The 23,311-nt window shown below is 40.4% G+C and overlaps 1 protein-coding gene across 12 annotated transcripts in view; it reads right to left on the bottom strand.

Annotated features, from left to right (window-relative positions):
• PDLIM5 (PDZ and LIM domain 5) overlaps window positions 1-23,311 on the bottom strand; it is a 133,258-nt gene that overhangs the window by 74,077 nt on the left and 35,870 nt on the right. For all 12 annotated transcript variants that reach the window (XM_074147846.1, XM_074147845.1, XM_074147856.1 and 9 more), the window contains exon 3: window positions 16,851-17,002. In XM_074147846.1, the coding sequence (XP_074003947.1) occupies window positions 16,851-17,002 (152 nt within the window). The remainder of the gene's footprint in view (window positions 1-16,850; window positions 17,003-23,311) is intronic.

Consider the following 23,311-nt stretch of genomic DNA (forward strand, 5'->3'; position numbering starts at 1 on the left):
GAAACTTATAGTCTGCTCATGTGAAGTGGCTTTGTATGTAAAGGAAAAATAATCTGTTAGTAATCGAGAAGCATTAGTTATCTCTGAAGTCACTGTGCTCGTTAGAGCTTTGGCTTCCTAAACTCTGTAATACATTTGAAGAATGTATTCTGCATTCCATTTTTTGCATAGAAGCCTAGTAGTTAGAAAGGATATTATATGGTCAATAGAATAAATACCCTGGGTTTGGTCATTTTCCCTCCAAAACACATTGAGTGTTAAAAGTCCCCTCTGCCGAAGCTTACGTTCTTTTCATAATTCATTCCCTTCTGCCACGTCTGTCTTTCTTGTACAGCAGCAATCAGTCATAGCTTAAACACAAACAACAGGCAAAACGAAAAAAGCAAGCCCCCCCGCCAACAACTGCCACTCAGAAAACCCATTTAATTGCCCAGTGAAGACCTTATTCCAAACAGAAAGCAACATCAAACACCGGCTTCGAAACAGTCTCACCTCCTGACATAAATTCTCTATGAAATTCATTTCACTCAGACAATGACTTGGAGCCTCTCAAATTTCACCATTTTTATTTTGGAAGATTTCATGCTCAGCCACACCCACATAAAACTAACTTCTAAAATCTTCAGAGTTTTTGTTTGTTTGTTTGTTTGCTTTGGGTTTTTTAAAAGTAATCTTTTAACTGTATATTGGTCAGAATTCAAAATGTTAGGAAACCAAAGCTTGCCAAAACTGTGGAGGAAAATACTCAGCAGACATTATAAGCTTAGAATTTGTAAGGCCTTAAGATGAATATTGATGGTCCCAAAATATGAAGGCACATAAATCTGTTGTGAATTTAAATGCAGGAGAGATTGAAATCATTTGCAAATTTCATTTTAACAGACAGTCTCTGCTCAGCTTACACAGTCCACAAGAATGCTGGAAAAAAGCTAAAGTCTAAATTTGCGCCAATATTTTACAAAGTATGCACTAAACAGTTTGCTAACAGCAAGTTCAATTAAGCCTAAACTGAGAAAATAAGCAGGAATAAGAATAGTTTACTCAATTTATAAGAGAAGTAGATGCCATTAAGTACAAATCAATCAATCAATCCATCCAGGTTCAGTTCTGGTTCAAGCAGGCACAACTCCCCCACTGTAGCTACAGAAGTTCTGCTTTGAGCATCTAAGGCAAGTGAGCAAACTTGCCCAATTTTTAAGCGGACAATTTACAACCCAAAGCATTCTTGAGATATTTCCAATAATTTGTTTTTCCTATACATTTATTGCTACTGGTTTTGTTTTTAAACTCTTGTGGATCAGAAGCAAAGGCAATCTTTGTCATCTTATATTTTTGCAGAAGAGATGGTCATTCAGCAATTTGAGACAACACTAACATCTCTGTGTTGAGGATGTGCCACATCATTTTCATTGGTTTTTCCCCCAGTGTTTGCTATTTCTTTTCCTCCTTCTGCTAAAAGTTACACTATCTTTCCTTAAAAGCTCCCTTATTCTTTGAAACAAAATGTTTCAAAAATAAATGTTTCCCTCCTGCTCTGCTCCTTTTGCTCTCATCTTTATACTCTCTATCTATATGCCCACCATTCCCAGAGCTCCGTGAAACTGGCAGCATCGAACACTTCCCTTGTATTGAGTAGTTCCCCTGGGGTTGTGGAGAGCAAGAATCTTACATCTCCAGCAGCAGCTGGTGGCGTCAGGCCATGCGCAAAACAGAGGAGGATTGTGGAGCAAACAGAAAACAAATGCAGCAGGTTAAAGTGGCACTTCAAAACCTTTACGAAGTTGAGGTAGGGTCTCTCAAACCTCCTTACTCATCACAGGAAAGAAGGGAAATTTTTGCTTCCAAGCACTTTTGGGGCAGAGGCTCAAACACAGAAGGGCTCTGCCTCCACCAGAGGTCAGAAGGAAAGCATGTTCACTGGGGCTCTGCCCCAACTGGGAAACAAAGTCCTTTCAGGACTAGAAATTGCTGCATCTCCACAAATGAAAGAAGGCACACAAGAGCAACTGCAGACAAAGTGCATTTTTTTTTTTTTTTTCTGGGGAGGAATGAGGATTCAGTTGTGACTAAATTGAAGTGTCAGGTGAACCCTCAAGACTTTCTAGCTCAGGTCTCAAACCACAGAGTTGACAAAGGCTCACATCTGGTGTGGAACCTGCCCAAAGCAGAAAAGGTGCATAGAAGCGAGTAAAGAAAACTGACAATTTTTTCCTGCATAACTCACTGTGCATTCGGTGAAAGTGGGGGTATACTCTGCACAAAGCTAGAGGACAATGCAATAAAAAAAAAAATAAAAACAACAAACAACATGAGAAAACACTTTCCATCTGCACACAGCACAAACACCTTGATGTTGTCAGCCTATCTGGGACAAGAGTCATGGTGACAGATATACAAAACAACGCCCATAAGACCCTGATTTAATTATTAGTTACAAGTGTTTATGATAATCAAACCCACATCTCTTGTGTAAGCTCCCAGGTTTTCACCACGCAGGGGTTACAAAGGCATGGTTTACTCCTCACTCCCCCTCGTCTGCTGAATCATCAGATACCAGCCACGACGGGTCTGGATACCAGCCGAACAGGTTCACTGATCCAGTACACTCCTCTAAGACAAAGCCATCCCTGAAGTTTTTCACCTCTTATTATTTTTCAGGCTTAGTGTTCAGACCAGAACGCATGCACTGAAACATCCTATTCAGCGTCAGGCCAAAACACGTCCCATTGGAAAATGCGAGGCGGTGGTGGGGGTGTAAAAATCAATACATACAAAGCTCTTTGTTATTCAAGCACCATGCAAAGCTGGATTTTACTTCAAATACTGAACTAGCAGGAGCACTAAAAGATGAAACTCTCAGGTCTATTTTACAGGGCAGTGAAACTCTACAATGTGTTTTGCACCAGAGCATCCAAGAGCACACCTTTCTTATTTTATTTGGTTGCAGGAAACTTCTCTTCAGGAAGTGAAACCTGTGCACACCAAAACCTAAATATTATTTAACAATAGCAGATTTGCATCATCACTGAAATGTAAAAATAAGTACAACAATCAATATTTGTCTATGGGTTCTTAACAACCAGCAAATATTTGGGGGATAACGCAGACACTTTAGTTCACAAGGAACTGTCAAAGATGATGGGTAGGCAGCCCTGATTTAATGGTCATCATGATATTTTATTTTTCTTCATATCTTCTATTGAAGTCCTCAGAGCCTCAACAGCTATCAAGTAAGATCAGATTTGAACAGTAGATAAAGGTTATCTGCACAAGAAAAAGAGGAAACTTCTAGTTTTAGGAAGTAAAACATTAAAGGCAAACCAAGTCTGTTGCAAATTCAGAAATGGAACTAGACATCATGAATTTTAAACCTATGCTTATCCCCTAGATCAGTTCTGACAAATAACACCTGAAATATCAAGATTACTAATGAAAAACATTTTTCAAGTAATACAGCATCTTTAAAAAAAAGCTGTAATTAGCTGCCACACACAGTAGGTAATATTATTAGAGAAACAAAAGAACCATTTTGCTACATTATGCTGCAGTGCTTATGGAGTATCATTGACTGTCACTGTGAATACCACGGAAGTCCATTAGAAAATAAGGAAATGAAAGCCAGAAATGCATCAAAGGCCTCCTGGAGAATAATACACGATGAAGATTACTTCAAATGAAACAAAAAATAACAAAATCCTAAGAATATCACTTTTCTGATGACTTGCTGTAACTCATTACAGAAAAAACCCTACACCCCCCTCTGAGGATTATTTATATATGGGAGGAAAACAGTTACCAAAAGAGGTTCCTGAAACATAGCTATGAACCTTTCCCTCAGAATAACTAAAAAGCAGGACTTAACCAGGAAATCACACTAAGAGCAAACAATATCGCTAGCCTATCAGCCATCAAAATCTGAAATATTCAGTGGCTTGATTTCTGCCCTTTTCTGAAAAACAACCCAAAACCCAACTCCCACCCCCCCAAAAAAAAAGGCAAGTATCATCTGCGTGAGAAGAGATAAGGAAAAACAAAAAAAAAAATGCACAAAGTGAAATTCTATGGCCACTACAGGTCTTGAAAATGGTGGTGTAGCCCCAATCACCTGGGATATGATGACTACAGAAAGGCTGATTTGTTATTGCACCGTCAGATGACAGTAAATGCTTTCCCCTCATGTAGGCAGTTGGCACTTCTACCTATTAAATAGAAGCTGTATTGCACATCACTTTGGTATCAAATAGTCAGCAAAATTAAGCCCTGTAGTTTTCAAGAGATTTTTAGAGACTCCCATAATGAAGATTACCTTAGTTTTGTTCCAGCATTCCTAAAATACATATATTCAATATTCTGGAAATAAATTCAGTCTACTACTTAGGAGCATCCATGCTATTAAAGACCACTTAGGAAGAGCTGCACCTCTTCAATGTGGGGATGTTTGAACATACATTGCATTTCCTGCTTCTACCCTTCAATAGCAATGAAAAGGCGCTTCAACACCTGGAATACTAATCAAGTTAAAAAACAAGCAAAACTCACTTGAGGAGTTTGCAACCTGAAGATTACTGTTAGGCAGTGGTCAGACTCCTAATAACACTAGTTACCGCCACAATCAACCTAGACATATTTTCTGTATTAAATTTCAGCTTGCAAATGTTAGCTCTTGCTTACAGTAAGAACACACAAATCAAACCACACGGAGTACATTAGGTGATTCGCTGCTGCCCACAAAGATACTCCCTCAACTCAGAATTTTCCAAATTCTAAAAGACAGGAAAAGGCTACTGGTATTGCAGAAAGTTATTTTAAATCACAAGCAGTAGATTATCATTAACTTGTCTTTTAATCACTAGGCAGAGCACTGCAAACTGGTCCGCATCTCACATATTGAGGCATACTGGCCATCCAGCACATGCCGAGATCAAGTAAGATTCTCTAATTTCCAGGTACTTCCTACTGAAGCACACCATTTCAGATAAAACATATTTGAATAAATCACCAATGTTTGTTTCTGCCTTCACAGACAGATCTCAATCCTCTCAGATTAGCTGGAGCACAGATCAGTTTCAGTTTAGTTTTAAAATAGAGTGAAAATAGGCTTATAAACTACTACACATACTGGGGGACTTCAACCACCCTGACATCTGTTCGAGGGACAACTCAGCAGGGCACAAACAATGCAGGAAGTCCCTGGAATGTGTTGATGATGACTTCCTTCTTCAAGTCATAGAGGAGTCCACGAGGAGAGATGCCATGCTGGACCTTGTTCTCACCAGCAAGGAGTGGCTGCTGGGGAATGTGAAGCTCAAGGGCAGCCTTGGCTGCAGCGACCGTGAAATGGTGGAGATCAAGATCCTTAGGGCAGCAAGGAGGGTGCACAGCAAGCTCACTAGCCTGGACTTTAGGAGAGCAGACTTTGGCCTCTTGAGGGATCTGCTTGGCAGAATGCTGTGGGATAAAGCCTTGGAGGAAAGAGGATCCCAAGAAAACTGGTTAATATTCAAGGATCACCAACTCCAATCAGAAGCGATGCACCCCAACAAAGGGGGAGTCAGGCAAAATGCCAGGAGGCCTGCATGGATGAATAAGGAGCTCCTGAACAAACTCAAAAGCAAAAAGGAAGCCTACAGAAGGTGGGAGCAAGGACAGATTGCCTGGGAGAAACACAGAGAAATTGTTCAAGCAGCCAGGGATAAGGTTAGGAAAGCTAAAGCCCTGATAGAATTGAATCTGGCCAGGGATATCAAGGGCAGGCAACATCAAGAAAAGCTTCTACAGGTACGTCAGTAATAAAAGGAAGACTAGGGAAAATGTAGACCCTCTCCAGAAGGAAATGGGAGATCTGGTCACCCAGGATATGGAGAAGGCTGATTTAATGACTCTTTTGCCTAAGTCTTCACTGGCAAGTGCTCTAGTCACACCACCCATGTCACAGAAGGCAAAGGCGGGGAGTGGGAGAATAAGGACCCATCCCCTGTAGGGGAAGATCAGGTTCAAAACCATCTAAGGAACCTGAAGGGACCCAATGAGATGCATTCACTGGTCCTGAGGGAACTGAGGGCTCCTGAAGGAACTTGCTACACCGCTATCCATCATATTTGAGAAGCCGTGGCAGTCCAGTGAAGTTCTCACTGACTGGAAAAGGGGAAACATAACCCCCACTTTTAAAAAGGGAAAAAGAAAGATCCAAGGAACTACAGGCCAGTCAGACTCACCTCTGTGCCCTGCAAGATCATGGAGCAGATCCTCCTGGAAACTATACTAAGGCACATGGCAAATAAGGAGGTGATCAGCAACAGCCAACATGGCTTTTCTAAAGGCAAATTGAGTCTGAACATCTGGTGGCCTTCTATGACTGGCTTACAGTGTTGATGGATAAGGAAAGAGCAACTGACATCATCTACCTCAATTTGTGCAAAGCACAAATTTGTGTCCCGCACCACATCCTTGTCTCTAAATTGGAGAGACATGGATTTGATGGATGGACCACTCAGTGAATAGCTCAAAAGTTGTGGTCAGTGGCTTGATGTCCAAGTGGAAACCTCATTCCTCAGGGGTCGGTAATGGAACTGGTGCTGTTTAACATCCTCGTGGGCAACATGGACAGTGGGACTGCGTGCACCCTCAGCAAGTTTTCTGACGTCACTAAGCTGTGTGGTGGATGCCCTATCCCTCAAAGTGTTCAACACTAGGTTGGATGGGGCTTTGAGCAACCTGGTCTAGTGGAAAGTGTCCCTGCCCATGGCAGGGGCGTTGGAACTCAATGATCTTTAAGGTCCCTTCCAACCCAAATCATTCTGTGATTCTTTGATCTAAACATCAAGCCAAAACAATTATCTTTCTAATGATCTGCTTGTGTAAAACCACTTTTGAAACTTGTATAATCTTTTGCACCGTATACTTTTTGTTTCAGCAATTGAACCTCTGTTTTAAAAAAGTCTCATATCATTGTACATCAGAGTAGTTTAATCCCTATAGTGGAACTATAATGGAAGGCAATTATTTTCATATCGATCTTAAATGTAGGGATTAAAGAATACAGCCCATTTAATAACAGCAGGTTATAAACATTTATTCTTTGGCTAGTCCCAACATATCTGAAAGATATGCATGGTTTCAGACCTTACAGCAAACGTCTATAGGGTCAGCAGAATCACTCATGTTACTTTTTTGTTTTAAATATCTTTACTTCCTTTTCTGAAAGCAAGCAATTTTTTTAAAAAAAAAAAAAAACAACCACAAATTAAGAGACAAAGTTCAGAATTAGATTTTGCTCTATTTGTCAGATGTCTGTCCTATGCAACAACTTCTACAAAGTAAAGGTATTTCTCACTGGTTAAGGAAAAAAAAGCAAGGAGAGCAGTAAGGCCTTTTAGTAACCACTTGATACATTGCAAACAGGTGGGAACTTCTGGGATCCAACACTTTCTCCCTCCATTTTCAGTGAGAGACTCTCAGATTACACAAGACTTGCAAACCTCCTCCCACAAGCACTCACTACGCTTCAAAAATAGTGATGCCCCAATAGTGATTTCCCACTCAGCTACTTATAAGGCTTTGCTAATGATAACATCTGAGCTATCCTCCCAAGCAGCCTCTCAATTAGCCAACACTTACTCTGTTCAGAACTTGGATTATGAGGTTAGGAATCCTGAAAATTTATCCCAAATTGAATTTACGGGCTTCCAATTTGTGAGAGGTCATTACTTCATGATGGCCTCCTTATTTTCATACAAATGAACGTGAAGTTTTGAAATATCCTCCTAATCTGACTGCCCTCTGGCTCAGCTCATCACGATACAGTATGTAGACAAAACCCCAAAAGCATAATGGTAAATTCACTGCAGTTGCTGCAACTCAAAAGTGGTATTTTGCATTTTCCTGGGGGCAAACAAATTAAAAATAACGTAAAAAACCCACATTACATGTTTCCTCTTAAACTCTCACCAAATTAAATGTTTAATTCCAGGGCTGCTCCTTTGCTTCATTTTCATTGCCTTTCCCCGCGCCTCCCCCCCCCCCATGGTGGTATCAATGATATTGTAGGGGTGGAAATGTAACTGAAATTAAAGTAAAAAATATCTTTAAACCTAAAGTTGAAGGAAACATTTTGATGTTCAGTAAATAATGGTCTACCTTTGGCACCTGGCATTGCCCACTATGTATATTTACTACTGTATTTATGTTCCTATGCTATATACTGTATCAACCTCAAGAAACTGAATGGCCTTTACAAATCCTGGTCTTTTGCAGTTCCAAATATCCCCAGAAAGGCTCTAAGATACACAACACAGAGAAGACTGCTGTTGCTTAACTAGCCCTCACTCCCACCCATTTTCCTGGCAGAGGGTAGGTATAATCCTGCAAAAGTCACTGAATTCCATTTTTACCCTGCAACCTTCCATTTTCATCCCAGCAACTCTCCTTTGAACTTCAAGGCAAGTCTTTAGTTTATCAGGTTCACTTCGCTGCAGCATGTTTTGTGGTTCATCTAATTGCTAGCTGGCGTGCAGCAAAGTGCTGTGCGCAACAGAAGATTTTTGAATTCCAGCTGAAACAGGAGCTGTACCCTTCCATTTATTTGGTTTGTGGGCAAGCTTTCCAAAGGCATGGTTTAGCTAGCAAAACCTGTTCATCTGCTAAATTAGGAGCAAAAGCCTTCTATCTTGCCTCCAATTTAAAAAAAAAAAAAAAAAAAGTGCATATACTTCAGCACCAAAACACCTTTCTATGCAGAGAAGAAACCAGCATCTTCATTAGCTTTGAATTCTTTGGACAACTTTTTACCCAACGCCACTTAATGTCAAAACCAGATAAAAAGGAGGACTTAAGATGACTTGGTTGCTCGCACTGCAACGTGCGGCATAAAAAGCCACACGCAAAACCCTTTCAGCTTTAGAAAAGCTCCTGTTAAGATGCGAGGGTATGAGAAGCCTGGAAGGCTTTAGGTCAGCTGTCACCTTGCGCCTTAGGCAGACACCAGCAGCCGCAGGCTCAGATGTGGTCTGGGAAGGCACCAGCCCACGTTCTGAGAGAAGGATGTCTTCAGTACACCACCACCAGCAGAGCCGAGAGAGGGGTGAAATCCACCAGGCTCTAGACCAGCAACTCCTCGCCTCCAGGTCCTGAAGCTGGCATTTACAAAGCTCACAAGAATTTGAAGAGCCTGCACAGACTTCATGGGATTTACTTCAAAGAAACACCGGCTCAGGAACGGATTCTTCAAATTTGCAGATTAAAAGAGACTTTCTCAGCATCACCTGCTTACTGTACACTGCACAGAACCTTAGTCCTGCAGGTCAGGTTACTTCCAGACCCAAAGGTCAGGCTGACAAAAAGCATTTGGCGATTTTCATGGTGCGAGGCATGCAACCTTGGATTACCTCTTCCTCAACAAGCTATGCACTGAACATCCCTACGGGCCACCGCCGGGCGCAGCAGGCCAGGCAAGCCCCAGCTCCACACAGCACCTCTCCTCAGCCCTGTTCAGCACCTCACACCAAGGAGCAAATCCCAAATCGGGTATGATGAAGGCCAGGCAGCCCCACAGGCGGTCCTTCACATTTCCCTAAGGAAAACGGCTCCCAAGACCCGTGCCAGCAGCATATACAAATATTCACATCCACCTGCCTTCCTGGCTGACCCCCCATTACAAACCCTGCTGGCACGGCTCTCCTCCCCTCCCACCCCCTCCACAAAAGTTTCTGAGAACATGCAAGTTGAGCATTGCTGAAACAGAGAATTCAGAAATCACGGGAGGGACTACAGAACAAGTCACCAGATACTTTTACCCAATAAACTCAGAGGGACGTATTACTTTGCTTTGCCTTATTGCATTTCTTGCCCGGTCATGCAGGCTCTCTTCTGCAGCCGTAAATAATATATTTTTGATTTAATGGAGACTCTTCTATTACCACATTTTCCTATTACTGCATACCTGGCTTTGTAACCTGAACGCTTCCTTGGAAACACATTTCCATGCAGCTCCATAAAAATAATATGATAAAACAAAAGAGACTCAGGAATTTTAATACATGGAGGAGCAAGGCAGATCCGTACCTGCATCATTAAGCCAGTCAGATTCATTCCCCAAGCCCCTACTGCTTTGAGCTTACTGGCTACTGAAAACTTGACAACCGATTCTTACTTTATTTTTCTAAAAAAGTTGATGAGACATGAGCTTTAAGGCTTGAAGCTGCTGAAACGCTGGCATTTGGCAGAGAGGAGGCTGAAATCATTTAGGATCAGCAACAGATCAGAAATATGTTAAGTGTTTTCTACTAAAACTTTCAGAAAAGGCTGTGGTCAGTAACAGAAAGTTCAACAGGAATGTTTAAAGTCTCACAGGGCTCCATGCGCCTTCACTGCATGAGCCACCTGCAGTAACCAACATCTCAACGCTCAGTGACCTGGCTAAATAAGAGAAGTGAACCTCTGTTTGTGAGGCACTGGTTTCCAGCCAGTTTCTTTTCAGGCATAATTACTGAAAACTAATATTAATGATTGAGGGTAACTATCTAGGATTGAGGAATAAATTGCCTAAGGTTTTGACTAGCAGCTAAACTATAAATATACAGTTTGTTTGTATATTCCTAGCCATATGACCTCTGCTGAGTTTTGCAATTTTTCAGTCTCAACTCTCAATTAAAATGGGATAATGGTGATTATCTCCTTAATCAACCACCAATCAGCTTTGACATCCTTGAAAGAAGAGATATGCAAGAACTAACATTACAGGAAAAAGAATTGCAGCAAAAAATGGTTTTCAGGTTTAGAAATAATTACTCAGAAGTTCTGATGCTTTCAACCAATTTATTGCCTACGTTCAATGGGCCAGGATAAACAACTTTCTTCTACATGCTACAAAAGCAAATCAGCAAACAACAAAACTAAAGTCAAGATACCTATGTAAGGGAAATGATGATGACTAACAAACCAAAGTTGGAGAAATATAAGACTTCCGAATGCATTCTTATCATAGCTTTCTTAAAGCTAGCCCTTATATGGTTTATGGAAACAAAATATCCACCCCAAGGTTCCCATGAGTCATAAACGTGAAAGCATGAGTTTTAACCATCATCTAAAATGAAGCCTGTACTGTTAATAGTTTGAAATCCTTTCTACACTTGTATTCTTCTGCTTACTCCTCCTCTTTTATTTTTCTTTTAACAGCCTCTCCTGCCATTTTATTTAGCAGTTATACTCTTTTCTCCCCTTTCTATGGAGACAATTTAAACTTTTAAATTTTAGAAGTTCAGATCCCCCTGTAACAGTCACTATGGCTGGCTCTTGGGCTCCGCAGTGCCATTCCCTGCACTGCTAATTGGGGTTTTTGTAAAATTAGTTTACAGCTAACCTACACTAGGTGAATATTTCAACACCTGAGAAGCAATGGACTCAAATCTTTTAAAACCTGCTCTACATCAAGGCATCTCACTTCCCCATCTTCAAAATGGGAACAAGATCATCCATTTTGTCCACGTAGTTTGTCAGAACACACATTCCTCACACAGCAAAACGCTCTTCCTCCTCTGCATTTCCAAAGCAGAGCAGGGCTCTCAACACAACAAGTGGTAATATCATTATGTTATTTTATAACAAAAGCAAGACTGAGTCGGAACAATACAAATAGTAAGTAAAAAGCACATCGAGCTAGTCTTACTGCAGACAACCATTCCTGAAATGGATAACTTGAAAAAATGACCTTAAAAAATAGAAATCAAGTGATCCATAACATTTTTTCCCTATTACCCCACCTCAAATCACGATCATTTCAGCTGTTCCTAAGCTAGAAGTCTAAACTTCATGTTTCCTGAAAGAAAAACTAAAAGAAGATGAGGGAGAGCAGTATGATAAAGATTCATACTCAGGCAGTCGGATAAAAGTGTCATGGTTTTTAACACTTGAGTTTACCAACTGCAGAACACCGGCTTAAGTCTCATCTTAATTTTCACTCAGATGGTCCTGAGTCCATCAAAAATACTCAGCAGGCCCTTGCCTCACCTGTGACACACTTGGGCAACCCTGTGTTTCTAAAGAGTTTATGGAAAAAAAGGAAAGAAAACCTATAGCCATCACTGAAATTCATCTACTGCTTTCTAACACCCCTGTTCATTTGCAGAAATCCATTGCAAGTCATCCATTGAAGAGCTGGAAGCAGAATGGTAGTAACTGCTCACTGCCAACCTACAGCACCCCAAAGGGTTTCTGAACCACTGCAATAGAGAGAGATGTAAACAACCTTGAGAATCCTTTCACTTCCCAAGATGAGCCATCCCAATGTCTTTTGTCCTAAATGACTACATTCATAGGGAGAGGTGAAGCACACTGTAGCTGACCAGATCTGTTTTACAAAATAAAGAGGTAAATAAGCTCTATATTATAAAAGCAAAAAAAATAAAACAACCCATCCAAACAACCACAACAAAAAAAAAACAACCCCCAAACTTTCCAGGCTTTTCTGGTTTGTTTTTTGGTTGGTGGTTTGGTTTTTTTCCTTTTTTAAGCCCTCTATTGCTCACTGACACTTTTCCCACAAGTTTCATGAGTATCATGACCTCATGTAACGGAAGAAATACACAATTCTTTATCTTTCTCATTTCCAAAGAGTCATTAAGGCAGGAGTCTGGAGAAACAGTCCCCAAGAACAATATTTAAAAAATAGGTGGTGGCTCTTAGCTGTTCAGCAACTTAAGAGATTTATTTATGAAAGTCCATGCTAAGTTACTGAACTTGAAAATACATCCAAAAAGTAAGCATCTGGTTTCCATCTGTCCTCATGGGAACCAGGAAAGGGCTTTAACTAAAAAATAAAATATTGGGGTACAAAAGAGCAAGATTTCAGGGAGAGAGAAACATAGACAAAGAAAAATTCCCTATGCAATGCATTTAATGTTTAAAAAAAAAACCCCAAAACAAACTATCAAGAAGCTAAAATTCCATGTTACAATAAGAAGAAAAAACACCCCCCCAATCTTTAAGCCGTAGCTAATTTGAAAAATGAGCAAATAACACACAAAAATTAGATTTTTATTACACAACTTAAAAATTATAACCTTCATAATAAACAGACTTGTTTACAGAACAAATTAATTCTAAAGACATATATCTGAAAATACCTGCCAACACATGCAAATGTTAGGCACCTACTACTGTACTTGGCTGGAAAGCACAATTTTATCTAGTTGTATTTAAGCAATCGCCAAGCAAATGGACTTGCAGTTGAGACAGCTGTAATTCTGCTTCCTTCCAGGGGCATAGAACAATTCCATATTTAAAAAACCAACATGCAATATTGGCCTACATAGGAAAAAAGGGAGCTTTTATTCTCCCTTCAAATATTTTGCCAACATTCATTTACATGTTACAAAACATCTAAATTGGTTTTCCACAAGAGGTACATGCACATCTGCCCCCATAAATATATTGCTTTAAACCTGTAGGTAAACCTTTTGAAGGCATTGTTTTAAATATCCCTTCCAACCTCCCAGGCAAGCTACTTCTTGCCCTTTATTTTGTTTGTCTCAATTTTATTTTTTCCACTTGGCACATAAAGAATAGAGGAAGTCAAGTGAAAACCTGACCAACAGTATAAAAGCGTATCAAGTTAAAATACTTATAATAAGGAAGTTGATCATAAAGAATTTCCTCTCTTGCCTTTGCCACGCAGACTGACAAAGTTTCCTTCTCACCGTTTAAAAGGCAAGCTGTCACCATGTCCCAGCCACCGTGCAAACTGGGATGCTGGAACCCATCAACCTCAGATGGGACCCACTCAGATTCACTGGCTTAGTAATCCCTAGAGTGTACCACTGCTTTTCTACCAACTATGGTTTTGATCCTCACAACACACACAATAAAAGCACTAAAAAGCCAGAGCAAGACCCTGTTTCTTTTTCAAATAATTCCTGTTAATTTTGGTTAGTCCCTCCCCAGCAAACAGCACAGCCAGCCCTGCCTCTGAGATGCCACGAGGCTGGTGGTAGACATAGCCATTTCACCCCATTTTGCCATTATCTTCACATTACAATTAAGTCTGCACCACTATATTAATTTCCACATATTCCACGTGAGTCTGTGACAAATTATAACTGATCAAGAGTAAAGCAAGCACCCATAGATGAGTGCACAGTACTTCTTACAATTTGTCATCAATAAAGGTCACTTGGTGCTACCACCAAAAACTGTACCAAATTGAACTTACAAAATATATTCTGGCTTCTACGACTAATTTGATCAAACTGAGTTCTTTCACATCTTTCATAAAACACCACATGGACATGCTCACAGCACAAAGGCCGTTAGCTCAAGCCATAATGATCTTCCAATTTTCTTGGACTTCAAAGTTACACCACTAACCAACTGATCGTCAGGTTCCTTTAAAGCAGCAGCAAACTAGGGCAGTATCTAAGAATTTATATACTCTTTCAAGCCTAACCTCAACATTATTGCATTGCAGTTCAAATTATCAATAGTCTGTGTGGAAATACATAAAAGCTCAGAGAAGTGTAAAAACCCCTAAATATAATTAAAAGCAGTAAAAACAAAATTAGATATGTCTTAGATTTTCCCATCTATGGCATCAACTCATATTTTGAAGGCCAACATCGTTTCACATAGACAGCGTCCTATTTAATCTTTCATGTGAACAATCACAGATCAAAATATTTTATTTATTTTGGTTTTGTTTTGGGAGAAGAGGCAGGAACAGAAGAATATCATTATGGAGATCCCTCACTATTAAAATGGCTTATCTTGTTACCCTGTTTATACTCTCAAGTTATTCTTCCCATGGGCATTCAGCATGGGCAGTTAGCACAAGCCAGTATGACTCCAAGTGCTTTCTTTCAGGCTCTAAAGAACAAATAAACAACTGAAGCAAATCTCCTGCTAAACAGCAATCAGAGCAAGGAAGTTTTCACAGGCAGAGGAGCTGGGAGAGCACTGTCTATGGCTTTGGTTTCATGGGATCGGGGCAGAATTAGAAACAGCTGAGACCATGGGACTGCAGACTGGTAGAGCCACAAGAGAGGACATCAGTCCCACCCCCAGATGCTGGGGCTGAGGCTATTCCTTTGATCTCTGCTAGTCTGATCCTGACTTAGCATTCAGCTGTCAAGTAGCCGACACTGATGAGTCAGATGCTATGCTAGGTAGGAAGGGTGAGAACAGGAGGGGACCAGGCTAACTCATGATTAATTTGATTTTCAAACCACTCATCCCTGCACCCAACAAGAAGCAGCCTCCAACAAGTTATTGCCTGACCAAAGACACACCTGCTATTCCTTTCCTATATCTGATATTAACCCTGCCCATCAATTTATGGCAACAGGAGAAAGTGGGCCAAACCCCTACACTCCCAGCTGCCTACCGGAGTGACTCAGTGGGCTCCTGGAAAGCGAATTTCTAAATGACCTGCCTGCCTTATTGGGAGACAGAAAAGCAAGTGACACACTAGATATAACGCATGATTCTTCTGGTGAGTTTCATCAAGAAACTTCTAATGCCAACTTTACAAGTTTCACTTGAGAAGACGCCCTAGGCACGAACCACGCCACAAGATACTTCTTTCCTCAGAGGCTCAGCAAAGGAAATCCCTTATTAAGGGTAGCTAAGGACCAAAGTACAGCAGGACAACAGGAAAAACAAGACATAACAAGCAGGGCTGAACTGTAGCCTCTTAGAAAAGAAAGCACTCACACAACCATTCAACTACACGTCACATAGGGCTCAGACCAAGCACAACCACCCCGGAGAACTGGACATCTGTCAAACCTACAACCATGTAACCTCTTCTATTCTTATCCCAATGAACTCTCAGGGAGAGGTGGTCCTTTCATTAAGGGCAGTATAATTTGCCAGAAAAGGTACTAACTGCTGAAGAGATACCGTTATGGCCCTCAACCAACACTCATCGAGAAATTTTGCGCTGCCGAAGGTGGGCACAAACAGCAATCACAGGGTGCAACTGCTGTTGTTTTCTTTGATAACAACAAAAGATGGGTCTCATTACGTGAGGCCAATCCTCCTCCAAGATGCTCACTCACATCATTAAATAAAAATAGCAGTATTCTAATAGAAGCCAATATAAAAAGCCCTAGGAGGCTTTTGAGAGCTTGAAGGAATTTCTTGCTTGTGCTGCCGCTCTTCCTGCTTCAGTTCCAATAACCCGCACGTGAGCATCCTGTTCCCTTCTTCCATCTCCCCCCAAAACACAGTCGCAGGCTAACAGCAGTACGCTGAAATTCAATAAACTGTATGTTTCAGGAACGGAGAGACTGGACCAAACTGTAACTTCTACAGTAGATGCTGCAATTAGTGAAGGGAAGCTGCTAATTTGTGAAACATTAGTATTGCTTTGGGAAACACTTCTCTCGGACTCTGAGCTGCAGTTATTTTCATCCATATAGCTCAGGGGTTAACTGTTTAAATAAATCCATCATTCTGTTTGCCAATAAAAATGATGATGTAGGACTTGACCCAAAAAAAGGAGTGCCCCTAGTCAATCAGGGGAACAGGAGGGAAAAAGAGCCTGGATAAGACCTGTTTTTAATTAAACAGGTGCTAACAAAACTCAAGCTCAAAAGGAAGAGGAACTAGACTTCATTCAATTTAGAGCAGGTGACAGAAGGTTGGAAAAGGTCTTTGTTGATTCGCATAATTAACACCTAATAAGTATTCTAAAATGCTATAAATCAAGACACATTTCAGGCTACAGCAGCATATCTTTCAATTGCAGCCACTTAGCTCCACGCACTTTGCCAAACCACTTACATGCCTTTATACTCCAAACAACTGTTAGCATGATAATTAATTCTCTTTTTTTTTTTTTAAAGAAAAAGGTCCCTTACCTTTGCAGAGTCATGTTCAAATTGCCTGTACATGCCTTGATCTTGTTTTGTGCTTCTAGATGAGTCATCCCGTCCGTACTTATCCCATCAATGGTGAGAACCACATCACCTATTCCCACGTGTGCTCGGGCTGCCTTGCCACCGTCGTTAAGCTGAAATATCACAAGAATGGTAAATGAGAAACTTGGATGGTTTACGTCTATATTCTCTGAACACAGGACCACAATATCTTCCTCACAGTGCTGTTTCATAGAAAAAAAAAAAAGAAAAAAATTAATCTTTTCTCCTTTGTGAATATGCCCCTGTGAAAGTTACGGTACTATCTTTCTTTCTGGTGAAGCACTATTTATAGGTTCTTGTTCTTATTTCACTTGGATGACAGGAAAAGTATTGCACAGTATTGCCTATTTTTCAAAAACTCCACTTCTACTTTACTGGCTGGAAGCTGTTCACGTGCACTATTTCATATATGAAATTTTTCTCACAAGAGGAAAAAGGAAAGCTGTAAACCAGCTTTTTCCATTCTAGACTTTCCATCTAAACACTCTCTTCAAAGTTTATGTATTTGTCAGTGACTGGTCACATGCATGGAAGACTTCATTAATAGTGAAGCTGACTTTTCCCCAGCTGCAACTACTAGAAAGTCAAAAGTTCAACATCACAGATAAACCGGTACAGGACTTTGTTTTGTCTTTCTCTCAATAGGTTTATAGCCCCCAGCGACTCGCAGTATATTCAGACCAGAATAAGAAAGGCCTCTTGAGCAGTCTGCCTCTTTGATCAAGGTCACTGCCAAAGTTCAGTTCAATTGCCTTTGGTCCACTTGAATGAAATAGCCTTGCAACAGAAACCTTTGTAAAGTTCGCATTATTGACCTCGATTGAACAATCAATTAATCTTTTCATCTGATGCCACTGAATTTCAACTAGCTTCATTCCAAAGAACAGAAATAGAAATAAAGCAACACATGGTAAGATCTATGCACTGATTTATATCCCTGGTCCTCAATCTGCTAATCACTTTATAGCTGGCTGAAGAGAGCAGTCCTGGATGGTGCAAATCCCCCTTTTGTTTCCAGATGTATTTCCTGTCTTAAAGCAGAAAAGTTGTGAGATTTTGTATGCACAGCACAAGCAGCTACAACTCTTTCCTTTGCCTGCAAGCATGGGTGCGTTCCTTGAAGGAAGTGCTATGTTCTAGGGAAGGTGCTGCAAACAGCAGAATTACTTAATCTTTATTTCCAAAAGTGGAGTTCACCTTGGGCCACAGTCATGCTCTAGTAAGCGACATCTCAAAGGGAGGCAGAAGGAAGGCTTTCATTTCTGGTATTTTTAAACTGCCTCTGTTTTAGTTCGCTCAGTAGGGACCAAGAAGTTTTGATTCCTTGCGGTTCCTATTGACGATGACCAACCACAGAATACAGTCACCAGTCTCCACACCTAGCTTTCTCCAACAGGGAAAAGTCAGGCTAGGTCTTGAAAACTGTCTATGGCAAAGGGGTAGAAATAAGTGAAATGCTAGGGACTCAGTCTTGGCATTTATGTATGAACAGTCACTTGTCAGTAATCCTGTGCAAAGTGTCCCATCAGCCTACCTGATATGGTTAAGGCTTTCCTACAACCTCAGAGACTATAACACATGACAGCTGTGACACACAGATTGGACAGCATCTTGAAGACAAATACTTGGAGGAAAAACAGAGGAAAAAGTATCACCTAATGCTGCAAGACAAATGCAAATGCAATACTCCAAAAATGTATAATTTGACAACATATAGCCTGAAAGCAGGAAATTTCACATTCAGTGGATCATGGCTGGCATTTTTCAACACCAATCTATGTCCCACAGACGTCTGCAGTAGCAATCTTTAGCAACTAAACACAATACTCAAAAATTCAAATAAAACCAGAAAAATCCTTCCATTTGGTGTTAATCCTGTGCTATCAAGTACATTATTCTGGTGAAAGGGGAGGCCTGGGATGTAGAAAGATTTGTCACTTCTCAGATTCAAAACAGCAGCCAGTCCTTCAGGGTTATAGATCAACAGAGCGATTTTACCCAGGGTTGAAACCGAAGGGTGCTATCAACGGAAAGTTAGCAGAGCAAGTCCCATGCAAGGAAGAAAAGTAGAAGACAGAGGGGAAAAAAGAGATGCACTAATTTTAGAAAAACTTCTTGACTTGCTAAATTTATCAGAATTTCAACTTGAATGGTGAATCCTTTTACAAAAGGCTTGAACAATAAAGCCAACATTCCTCTAAAAGTTAGTGTTCATACCCAAATTCTGAGCTAAGAGACCCAGTTACTATAAAACGTAGATCAGGGAACCCTAAAAGCATATAGAAAGCTATGATGTACATAGCTATTTATAGAGAAGCTCCTCAAACCTTTGGGTGAGGGATGGAACCTGCCATAAACAGATCCCTAAACCGATACATTACGGCATGCTGACATTTGTCAGCAAGATCTGGAAAAGGGAGAGGAACATAAGGGCACTAAAAGCTAAAGGTCAAACGGATTGCTGTGCTTTGTGATTGGACTGCTGAAGTGAATAAAAACCTAGCTTTCTCTTAACATACACAAATGAGCATGATGTTCACGCATTGTAATTTGGGATGGAAAAAGCAACCTACACACACACATTCAGCAGTAAGACTGCAAAAGCCATGCAGGCAGGGGACTGAACCTGCTTTAGAGGTGAGGCTGTCACAGGTACACTTGAACAAACAAATTACTGGACAAGAGGGTGAAGAACTGCAGAGGGATGCCAGAGTAGTAATCTCCTTATCTAGATACAGTGAATAAGACTTCCAAGTAACACCTACTGATTTCGGATAAGAGATGTGACTAACCAAGAGAGGTGAGGTTGGTACTTCCAGGAAATCTCAGCCAAAGCACAAGCCTTCCCTGAGAGTCACAGCCAGCATCCGTGGCTTGTGAGGCACCTATAATGAAGTGGGACTGAAGCTACAAGGGCAAAGTTTACCACAGACACGACAGGAATATAAACACAAGTATATAAAAATAAACAAACATCTACACTGAACACAACAGGAGGAATTGGAACACTCAAAAAAGGATCTTTTCCACACTGGAGACATATTTATACCCCAGGAGCCTCAGTTTTGACACTTCTTACACTCTATAAATTCAGATACATACTTGGGATTATGCATGCAAAATTGTGCACGTATTTGAACCAAAACTGAAAGAAAGGTTCCCCATATTCCTTGTCACAATGGCAACTAACTCCATTTATTTTCATTGGTTTCACCTAAGTTTTGAAAAATCCAACAGATGAAGAAAGAAAAAGATATAGGTGCTAATAAATAGGAAATTTTGAAATGGTATTTATAAATTATTACTACTTTTGTACCACAATTTTTTTTTGTTCTGTATGAGTGATTTTATCCTTGCACTGCAAATTTAACCTTAGCTTAGTAAAATTATCTGGCATCAGTCAGATCTGTGAATTACAGTATTACCTATGCTTAAATACCAAAAGACTAGAAAACTGGTGGACAAAAGCAAAAATAACATCTAATACTTAATTCCTAGTAGGAAAAAAGCATATCCTTAAAACATACCTTTAATAAAGATACACGCGCAAATAAATGGAATCAATGCAACACGATGTATGCACAGAAGAGTATAGCACTAAAATGATAAAACTGTCTACCTGCGAACCAAACTGACTTCTAAGTACCACAAATACTCTTCAAATCCTTGATGGATCTGTTTCAATTCTGTATTTACAATATGAGGCAAGTTTTTAAAATCAAGCATGAATCAAGCTACAAAATAATGAGACTTTTTTTTTTTTCTAGTGTCAACCACCAGCTTTTAAAGCTACAAAACTGCCAAACCAGGAATGTTTCCTCCTACTTAGTTCCATGCCTCTCTACTCTGGGAAGCTCATTTAGAGACAGAGGGGGAGGAAAGCAGGAGGGACATTTCATGACCAGGCACCTGCTGAGGCCAATCACCCCTGCAGCCCCCAGCAGCAAACCTCTTTTCCGCCCCTCAGCAGTGACCAGCTTCATGGCCGAAAGCCAAAAGCCAGTCTATGCCATCCAGAGATGCTCAGGACACTTTCTAACAAACATAAATAAAATCACCCATCCAATATTAGATTTCGGTTTTGTTTGACAAAAAAAAAAAAAAAAAAAAAAAAAAAAAAATTCTTGCTATTTTAAACATTAGAATTCCAAAACTGCAAATATTGTTCTAAAATAAGTTCCAAATGGAGATAAACCAAAAGTAAACCAGTTTTCGATCCAGGATGAACTTCAAAAGCAACAGTATAAAAAATAATCTCAGAACAGATCTACGCCTCAGGTTTTTAAAAGGAAACAGCCCCAAACATGCTGGAATACAACTGTTTTCTTGAGCTAAGTTTCAGCCAGCCTATTATTTCACTTTGCAATAGCCAACATTTAAAAAAAAAAAAAAAGCTTTTTTACTATTACTGTCAAGCTTTAATGAGATATTTTAAAAGATCCTTTCCAGAAAAATTGCAAGCATGCACATGTATATCTATCTCTGAATGAATGTAATTTGTAGCTTAACTAATTTCTAATTAACTTACAATCATCTATTCCTCACATGACTAAGAAGAAAACTTGACAAGCATCTCTTCTTTGAACTGTCATTATTTAGCCTTCATGCAGTAATAAAGGAAACCCTTAAACTGCAGTTACTCTAAAGACAAAAGTCTATTTGTCTAGAGGTGGAAGCTGCCTTTTATCTTTCCAATGCAGTCTGCCTTGAATCAAACTGGCTTGTGTGATAGTACGTCACAACCCAAAGAAACTATTTCATAGTCTGAAGTAAATAATGGTCTCCCCATCATACAAACATCCTTCAATGTCATCTGCAACTTTCTCTTAGAATGTAATTCATTTCTCCCAATTTAAATCTCCCTGGGCTATCTGAAATCTCTCCAGGTTTTTACCCCTCGAGCATTTCTGATAAGTGGTCGGCTTCAGCAATTCAGTTTAAAGACAGGCATAATCAATGAAAGTCAACCAGACAATGACCTTTGTATCATTACTGCTTTTGCTTCTCTTTCAGCCTACATCTTTCCCTATATTAAAGAACATTACAGAAGAACTTTGCAGAATCACAAAACAAAATAGCCTCTTCTTAAATAAATAATACAATGTATTAAATAAGTCTTTTATCAAGTAACGCCCTGCCTTTTCACACAGATGTTCAAACCATAAGGGCTTTATCTCCCCTGCTGTAGTACACTTTCTGCAAATATTTACACTCATTATCTGTTACTGCCTTTTTTATGCCTAACCTGATTTCACCTGACCAAAGTACCACCTTGCACCAATAGCCAGTATTTTAACAGCATGCTCTCAAACATACATAGAGCTCAAAGTATGCTAGCAAACACCCTTTCAGTGAATCACTGCAAGCTTGGAGAAGCAGCTCTTACTGTATTTTTGGAGAACACAACCTTGCCCCAAAACATGAGGGGGGGTACACTTATGCTCCGTAGCTGCACTGCCTCCCTCGCAGGAATTGTGCTTGTCTGACCTGACTCCTGATGAGTGGCCCCAGCACCACGCAACCCGCAGAGGGAGCAGCACCCTGTACTCCACTCTGACACCTGAACATCACCAGTTCAAATCGGGTATCATAGAATTATAGAACGTTTTTGGTTGGAAGAGACCTTTAAGATCAGCAAGTCCAACCGTTAACCTAACACTGCCAAGTCCGCCACTAAACCATGTCCCTAAGCACCACATCTACATCTCTTTTAAATGTCTCCAGGGATGGTGACCCAACCACTTCCCTGGGCAGCCTGTTCCAATGCTTGATAACCCCTTCACTGAAGAAATTTTTCCTAATATCCAATCTAAACCTCCCCTGTACCCGTGTGCTCCAGCAGACCCTACCTAACGGGGCGGCCCGCCAAAGCCCTTCCTCACCTCCTTCCCTCCAGGGAGGAAGCAAAAACCCAACTTACACTGCAGACTCCCGACAGGTTTGATACACTTGGGATCTAGCTTACCACTTCTGCATGAAAAAAAGAACCATGGCAGCACCTGCTCTTTGTGGCAAATAAGCTTCCTCTGCACTCAATGGAAACCGAGAGCTGTATCATATTCCTCACAGCCTTTACTACAGCAATATTATTCGCATAGCCAACAGATTAGCCATCCAGCCTCGATACTTGCTTCCAAATCAAGAATGTACACGCCAATTTTAAAGTCCAGATCAAATTCATACAGCTGAGTTGTAAGAACCCTAATGCGGGGTTTGCAGTGGAAACCGCTGACACAACCAGCTATAAAAGGGGTTATGAGGCACTCCTGCAAATAAGCTGAAGGTTTTCCTCAAACCAAGCAGGGACCAAAATTAGCTTAGGTCAAAAAATCCTTCTGATTATCAGAGTATTTTGCTACATATCACTGCCAGGAAACCTTGCCTTTACCTCACTATGAGGC

The sequence above is a fragment of the Numenius arquata genome, chromosome 5 (genome assembly GCF_964106895.1).
Source record: "Numenius arquata chromosome 5, bNumArq3.hap1.1, whole genome shotgun sequence".
NCBI lineage: Eukaryota > Metazoa > Chordata > Aves > Charadriiformes > Scolopacidae > Numenius > Numenius arquata.